The sequence below is a fragment of the Ctenopharyngodon idella genome, chromosome 7, assembly GCF_019924925.1.
Source record: "Ctenopharyngodon idella isolate HZGC_01 chromosome 7, HZGC01, whole genome shotgun sequence".
Classification (NCBI taxonomy): Eukaryota; Metazoa; Chordata; class Actinopteri; order Cypriniformes; family Xenocyprididae; genus Ctenopharyngodon; species Ctenopharyngodon idella.
Window position 1 is genome coordinate 4519937 of NC_067226.1, and position 8881 is coordinate 4528817.

At 37.7% G+C, this 8881-nt stretch overlaps 1 protein-coding gene across 18 annotated transcripts in view; it reads left to right on the plus strand.

Annotated features, from left to right (window-relative positions):
- sox6 (SRY-box transcription factor 6) overlaps positions 1 to 5894 on the plus strand; it is a 252272-nt gene extending 246378 nt beyond the window's left edge. For 17 of the 18 annotated variants that reach the window (XM_051901722.1, XM_051901715.1, XM_051901723.1 and 14 more), the window contains one exon: positions 548 to 5894. In XM_051901722.1, coding sequence (XP_051757682.1) covers positions 548 to 857 — 310 coding nt within the window. In that variant the 3' untranslated portion in view covers positions 858 to 5894. The remainder of the gene's footprint in view (positions 1 to 547) is intronic. The other variant, XM_051901730.1, reaches the window with a different exon arrangement.
- Positions 5895 to 8881: the final 2987 nt, after the last annotated feature.

Sequence of the window (8881 nt, forward strand, 5' to 3'; positions counted from 1 at the left end):
CCATTATTTTAGGATATTAGAGTTGAGTATGAATGTAGAGAGGGCTGCAGGGCAGATGTTTGGAGCACAACTCTATAATTTACTGCGTGTGGTGAGTGAAGAAAATGCCTGCTCCAGGTGTTTCCACTTCAACAGCAAGAAATACGAGCGCTGGAGTATCAATCAGCCTGTTAAAGATCAGGAGACTGTGTCTCTACCAACCAATTGGCTTTGTCGCCCTGAAAGAAATGAGTGTCATTTTCACAATCGTTCCCAAATCGTTGTCGCTGATTGGGAATAATTTTTACAGGGCTACTGGTTGGGCATGTTCCATTCAAGCCTGGGTTTTCAACTCCCCCAGCTTTACGTGTTTTCGACCAGTGTACATTCTTTCCATTCTCTTACTCCCCAAGACCGTAATTGTTTTTCTTGAGAAGCGTTAAACTTGTCATCCGTCTCTTAAAAGCTCTTAAGCTTCTTTGAGCTTTGCAAAAAGTAAAAGCACGCACTCGCTCTTCATAAGCATAAAACTGTCTTTCTCCTGTGTGTTTCTGCACCTCTGTATCAGGCAGCAGCCACAGACGCAGATCCCCATCACCACCAGCGCAGGTGTCGTCTACCCCGGTGCCATAACCATGGCGACCACTACGCCCTCCCCTCACATGACATCAGACTGCTCCAGTGCCTCGGCCAGCCCCGAGCCCACCATCCCCGTCATCCAGAGCACCTTCAACATGAAGATGGAACCAGGCACCATGGTGCCTAACGACCCCGTGAACGGAGAGGACGAGATGGACATGTACGAGGACTTTGAGGACGAGCCCAAATCGGACTACAGCAGCGAGAATGACACACAGGAGCCGGTCAGTGCCAACTGAGGCAAAAACACCCTGTGAAGAATATCCTTTTATTAGAGGGAAGACTGAAGAAGATGAAAAAGAGAACATGACGAACAAAAAAAAAAAGTCGAAAAACTTGTTTCTGATGATATACGTTTTGGGAGCCAGCATGCAGATGTGGCTCCTTCAGATTTAACAGCTATTGGTCTTAAGTGTTTCTCCGAGTGTGAAACAATTTGATTTGTTTTATTTTGGCTTTTTTTATTGTTATTTTATTGATTTTTTTTTTTTTTTCTTGTGTTTTGATCATGGACAATTTGGGGTATTTCCTACGACATTTTTGAATAATAGGACTTGACAATTATTTCATATGAATGCATAACTCACAGTCTTACTCAAATTCATATGGATTTACAGATGTATTTGTTGAAACCTTTTTTTTTTTTCTTTTGAAGCGTACATTACTGTTTTCAATGGGGTTCTATATCTCACTCAGGTATGCTGTACCAGCCAACAGCTTGTGAATGTTTTTAATCAGAACTATTTAAAATGAAAAAGACAACAACACTTCATTTGACATTTCATAATACGATAAAACTTAACTGAAGAAGTCCTTACATTTGCTGAACCATAGAGGGAAAGCCTAAAACTCCCCATTATTATTGTTGTTATTATTATTATTATTATTATATTATTACATTTAAAAAAAAAAAAAGTCCAGATGTGCCAAACATATCATAAGCTTCCTGCTCTTAAATCTTAAATTTAAAAGTCTTAAGGGAGAGACTGCATGAGTCTTAGACAATCCTTGCAATCTTATCTACAAATCCCACTTTTTTTCCTCCTCTCCACTTGTGTCTCCTCTCCATTGACCTACCATCTTCAAATGCTCAGGAACTAAGAGTGTTATAGTTCTCCAGGAGGTTCAATGCAGTGATCGTCCAACCACCGGCCTCGTCTAGTTCAGTCTTACCCGCTCGGTTCTTAATCACAGTGATTGTAATCAGGCCAGAATGCCAAGGGGCCAAATGGCATCCAATCTGCAGAATTGGACAGGCAGCAAAAGGCAGCTTTGGTGTATTACAATCACAAATTGCTGTTGTACAATATGTACACGCACAAGTCTTTAGCCCCGTTTTTCAGGGCAGCAAGTTTAAAGTCTTTTATTTACACTTAAGTCTTGTGGACATTGTAATCTTAACTGACATAAAATAGTCTTAAAGTCTTTTGGGCTTCTGCAATTTGTTCATTATTAAGTCTTAAGAGAACGTCCAGTTTATTAGGATGTTTTGGCCAGTTATGCAGAGGGATAAGGAGAAAATAAACTATAATAATGGCACTTATTTTCCAAATTTTCTATATACTGTCTATTTGGATTCAAGATTGTTTAATTGTATTTACATTTAAAAATATATATTCTAAAACGAACAGATTTGAAGATGCACAAAGACAAATCTGTTGGCGATTTAAATCGTTTTACTTGGATTGGATCTTCTTGAGCACTTGGGGGGGAAAAAAGACGACAATTCATAATAAAAAAGCACATTTTTGCTCCTTTGTATTCAGTCCTGCAGCTCTACTAAATTATCCGCTCGTTCCGGCAGTAGAACGGATCTCAGGTTGTTTCCGTGTGGAAGGACAGCCAAGAAGCAGCCAGCGGTCAGGGCCTCTTGTTTTAGACTTTGGCCCTACTGAAAGCTCCTACAGGGTGCGAGTGCCATTCACCTCCACTCACCTGACCTCTGCCCAGCACACACCCTGCCTCAAGGGGCTGCCATCTGGCTCCCGGCATCGGTCCGTGCCCAGGAGAAAGGTAGCGAACAATGAAGACGAGGCCCATGTGGTTTATTGTGCCCTCTCTCCATCAAAGCTCTAGCGAAAGGCCGCGGCCAGAAGCAGCCACGAGGTGCTAGCGAGCAGATGGAACAAGTAGATCAAGCTGTGGGGGATTATTAAAATGACTGACGAGTCGGTATCATCTGAAATACAGCATTATTAATGCATGAGTCCCGCTATTTTGCCTTTGCCCTTGAACCTGTCTGTTTCATTGGTAACCCAGAGATTAGAATAGACAGGAAATGTCACAGCAAGGCTGCTGGTCACTGCATTACCTCTAAAGGTCGAAAAAGGTACCGATGACTATTTAGCGCTTACTTCTCCAAGCAGTTGAAGCCATCACTTTTATTTTCAGCACCCCTCTTTGAAAAGCATTTACTTAATTCGTAGAAGTTTTCAGCACTTCTTTTTAGAAGCTTGTATTTGTACCTTTTATTTTGTTGGTTTTGTTTAAGTTTGTTGTGATTTTTACATAAGGTACAATACTTGGCTGGATGTCCCCTGACATGCGCGTTCAAATTTTTTTTTTTTTTTTTTTTTCCTTGCTTACAAGCCAACGTTTATTGTTTAAAGCTGTTATATCTGTTTGCTGGTGGATTGGTTGATTTGTACGTGATTTGTACATATTTCCTTGACCATGCCAAGCCAGTTCTGTAGGCTGGTAGCAGACAAAAGGACTGTTGTTGGGACTGAAACTTGATTGCGCTTGTATAGATTAAAAAAAAAGAAGAAGAAAAGAAAAAATCTCACACGGAGACAATGATTCAAAAGTGTTACAAGCACTGGATATAAATGGTATTTTTATCAATTCTGACTAATGTGAAGCCGTTGTGCGAGGAAAAAAAAACCTACATGAACAAGTCACCTGTTTGGACTCATGTGAGCGCGCCTCACAGTTGCCAGATTTGAGTCATTTTTCTCTTGACATATTTTGTTTATTTATGCAAAGACACGTGATGAATGAACACTTTGTTTAAGCTCCAGTGCTGCCTAGGGGAGAAAGAGCATTATACTCGACGGAGAGGCTCGCGTAGTGACTGGCCAACTGAGACACACCGGACTTCAGTAGCACATTTTAATGGTCATGTATGTTTGTGTTGTATATTGTATTTGAAGCTCTCTAGTGCATAGACATTTTATTGTATTTATTAGCCATTATTGGCTCTAAAAGTGTCAGTAGAACAGAATTAAAGGACAATCAGAGAACAAGAATAAAAACAGTGAAATTTCAAAATGGATTGGAGCTCAAAACAAAGTTTCTTTAAAAAAAAAAAAAAAAAAATCTCCATCTCATTTTTTTTTTCTTTTCATTGTAAATATAACATAGGAAAATAGAATTCTATTTTTGTTCATGGATACTTACTGAAGTATAAATTATGTATTTTACTTTTTTCTTCTTTGTTTGTGTGTGTGTGTGTGTGTGTGTGTGTGTGTGTATGTGTATGTTTTTGGTCATTGTACTTAGAAAAAAGAACAAAATCACAAACTGACAATTCACTGTACCTCATGTAGTTGCTGAATTCACATCCCTGTTGATTGAATAGTATTGGAGAAACAGCTGAAAACATCTCACTTCGATGTGTTTCAGTGATGAACCTCGCACTCCATGCTGAATTAACCAGCCATTTGCTATGTTGTTAGTGCACTCTGTAGCAAAGGACAAATCTTGAAATCCATGTACGTAATTTTCTTCATTTTTTTTATTTTACTAATTGTTTTCTAAATGTTAAGGTACTTGCTGAAGTTATATAATAATTGGTTATGTGCCAAATTTGAATGAGAGAACATGTACAGTAATTGTGGGGCATCAGTTGTGGTGTGTCTTACAGTACAGCATCATCTGAAAACATATGTGAGTTTCTCGGTGAGAATTAATTCATTGGGGATGTGCAAATATTTATGTTTTGTTTCTTTGTTTTTTATGCTGCACAATGCAGACCCACTCTGTGCATTTGAGGTTTTCATACAGTATTTTGCTCTGTGTTGCTTCATAGTGTTTAATAGACCATTTCTCATCCAGTCAACAGCAAATCTAAATGACATTTCTTTTATAATACATAACTGTCACTGCCATATTAATGCAAAGTAGGTACAATAATTGAGGACAAAGTTTGGGTGTTTCTACTTATCTTACTGTAATGCTCTTTTTTTTTCTCTCTCTTTTTTTCTTTTTGGTATGGACTTTTGTGATGTATATTGTGGCATAGTTTTTGTTAATTTAATCAGCACAATTCACTGACATGCTGGACTGACATGCTAGCTGCTGTTCAGAAGAGTAAAATGTTGCTGTCAGGGACAACGTATGCTGTTGTCAATGGTACTTTGCTTTTAGGTTTCTGTAGTCTCTCAAGCAACACTGTATGTGGCTTCTGTCGCTAGGTACACTCTTGTTTCGAATCCTGCTAGCAGCCTGATAACACTTCTCTTTGATTTTGTCTTTTTGTGTGTGCGTGTGTGTGTGTGTGTGTGTGCGTGTGTGTGTGTGCGCGCGTGTGTGTAGAGACCGGTTTCTCAGCAGGTACATAGACCCATGGCAGGTATTATTGTTCGGGCGTTAGAGATGTAGAATAGTATCTGTTGCTGCTTTTGGAAAAAAAAAAAGTTTTAAGTCTAAAAATGTAAATAGTTTTATCATAATATCTTGTACAGTCCAGTGTAAAGTTTTTAATTGAACTTAAAAAGGTTGCCATCACATTTGTGTTCACATTCTTCTTTATACAGTACAAAAGACAGCTATTTGCTAAGGATATTATTGTTTAAAAAAAATGAAAAAAAAAGGTACTAAAAATATTTTTGCTTGGCTTTAGTATGTAAACCAGCAAGTCATTGGTTTCCATGTGCAGTATTGACGTGAGGTAAACTAATTAATGCTACAGTTGTATGTCCAGAGACCAGTCTTCTCTGTAATGGTAGTATTATTATATCAAATAAAATAAAGCAGAAGAGTGACACATTTTGGTGTATTTAGACACCTTAGTGAATTGTACAAATATCTAGGTTGTTCTCCCCACAAGCAGCATTTGGCATATTGTAATGTAACACCATTTCTACAGTATATTTTCAATTCACTGATGTACGACGGCAGATGAGGGTGTTCCTGTCTGTTTGCTTATTTACCTCAAGAGTTCCTCTTTTTCCATAAAAGATAGAGTACACACACGTATGACAAAATCGTCTCACCATCACTCCATCTTTTGTACTGCTGTTGACACTTACAAATTAAAGAGACATTTTGTTTTATTTGTTGTGTGTTGCTTTTTTTTTATATTAGTGATTGGTAATCATCAGTCGTGGACATATTTAATATACTATTTAACCAGAAGTATGTGTAAATTAATTATTTGGAATTAATTTGACTTTGGGAGTTTGTTGTGTTAGGTCAGTAGTAAATTAATGTACTGCATGTGCCTTGAGCATAATACGAGCTAGCTGCCATAATAAATGCAATGGCTAAAGTAGAAATGCTTTTAAATAGAATTCAAACATTTACATACTTCTGTGTATTAGTAAGCAAAGAAGTAAACTGCACACATGCAAACAATTTACATATTATGTGGCAGCCTTGTTTTTCTCCTTGCACACATTTCATTGACAGGTTACTTAAATGGTCAACAAAGCTAGTAATAATTGTGCTTGACCTGATTGTTATAATTTCTGGTTTTATGCTGCTGCTGCTGCTACTACAACAACAACAACGGTTAAATCCAACTACGAGAACTATTTTAATGATACAGTGAATGATCCTGCTCTGTCAACATTTAAGTGGGGGCAGTAATACTGCGAGATAAAAAAAAAAAAGAAAAAAAAAAGCATCAACTAAATAACAAAGAGAGAGAGAGAAGAAAATGTCATATTAATTAATATTTCATATGTACAAAAAACATTTCTAAAATCCCTCCTTACCTACTTTTGAAACCGTTAGCTCTAGAAGTGAACAGGAGTGCATTTACATTCATACACATGTAATCATACTAAACGGTGTACGTACGCACATACAATGTTTACTGCACACCAATGAAATCGCCCGCTAAAAGCTATTATAGTTAAGTCATGTGTTTCTTTACGTGCATGCGTACAACGCCAACGACGTTTCAGCACGTGGACCTACAGTATGAGAGCGATAGAACATCGGAGCGGTTAACGGCAACGTGTGCAGGTGGGTTGCGGGTCTTATAACACGCTAAGCTTTTTTTTATTTTATTTTTTTTATAGGTTATTGCAGGGTATATATTTGAAAGAGAGAAATAGTAACGCTCGATATGTGGGCGGTATGATTGAAAGTAGTTAAGTCAATTAGGCCTACTTGTGTCTATGCTGGAAGCCTTATTCGCTGAGTCAGCCTGGAAATATATTTTTGGGTTATTTGAGCTTAACAATCGATTTTAAATATAATTATTAAAAGATTTATGATTATTATAAGAAAGGAGTTGTAACATCAAGGGCATTATGGCGCCCCTGACTGAACTTGCCTTAAATCCATATGAAATCAAAATTGAAGTTTTTTTGGCTTTTAGTATTAATATGTTAGCCTTACTGTTAAAAGTGAGTGTGCTCCAAAACAATGACTAAATTAGTATTTAGAAGATATAAGCATTCAAAACTTACAGTCTCTCACTTCCACCAATATGGATCAGTTATTATTTTGATGACATCACTCTGCATTTCAGCTTCTCATCAGTTTTTGTCCAATCAAATGCTCTCTAGAATCTACAGCGCCCCACCCCCTACATTATAAATAGACGCTAAAGCTAAAATCGGTCACTTTTTCACACAGTCATTTACTATTTTCTACATGGTGAATGGCACATAGTGCACAATATATGGGAAAGGAACAATTCAGTGTAAATATGCTTTCCATTGGGGCGAATGAAGTCTGGTTTCACGCTAGTGTCACGCAAATTGCCGCAGCGCGCAATGCTTCAGTCCGGAGACACGATAGCACAGAGCGGATCATATGCGCGAGTCGGCGCAAACCAGAAAACGGACCCATTTGAATTCTGCATAGAATGCTATATTTTAAAGCAATTAGGAGGAGAAACGATTAGAGATTAGGAAGAAACTGTGGCTTTACTGAGCTCAATGGCTCTGGCCGAGTTGATATAAACAAAACGCTATTGGCTATTTAAAAAAGGGGGAGGAGCTGTTCGATATGTCCCGCCCTGTGTTCCTGTTTCAGTGGAAATTACGTCAACACACTGAATAATGTGCCGCGTTTCAAGGCATTTCAGTGGACCTTTAAAGGGACTTGGGCTTTATCCACAGCCATGTTTGCAAAAGCATACTACTCTTGCTGCACTATATATTGTGTATACTATGTAGACAGTGCACACTATGCAAAAGTTCTGTATCCAGAAAATACTACCAGTGTATCAGTTTTCATAGTTCAGTAGTCAGTGCACTAATCAGGTACAGTAGTCGTCCATTTCTGTCACATTCCACTCACTGGAAATGTTGTCACGTTTTCTTCAGCCTCTCAAGCTTAAAGAAATACCAGCTATGTTTTGCTCAAGCTTGTGGAAATCAGAGTCCCAATGTTCAATTGATCAAGGTCTGGCTAGTACCTGATTTTGTTCACAGTATGCTGATTCTGGAAGCTAGAGAGTGGAATGAGACAAAAATGTACAGCATACAACAGAGCTTACTGTGTGGATTATTGTATCCCACAATGCAGTGCAATTGACCTGACCTTCCATATCCCATGTAATTAATGAACTGAACAAAACATCACCAATTATTTTTAACATTCTGTACTTGACTCATTATGTGATTGGACTGTAAAATGGTTAGACAGTTAAAAATGAAAAATAACTTTTTATTTCCAAGAGGATTAGTGGCACTCACTGCATTACACATGCAATGTGATGTACACTACAAATAATTATTTGTATTTTGATTTCCAGTTAATGTTCCTTGATTTAAAGTTTTACTTGAATTGAATAACATAAGATTTTGTCTTTTTCAGAGAATTCTAACATAATTTTGTGAAGTTTATGCTTAAAACAAGAAATAACTATTTGCCAATGCGGTAAGAAACAAATGATCTTGTTTTCCCTTTGAATTAAATCGATTTTTCTTACTCCACTGGCTAGTAGTTTTTCTTGTTTCCACTATAACAGCTCACCAATTTCAGCTCGCAAGTGAAGTCCTACAGCTCTGGATAAGGCTGTAGTTCTGTAGCTTTTTTTTTAATCTATGAATTGGGAAGAACACACACATTTTCTTTGGTG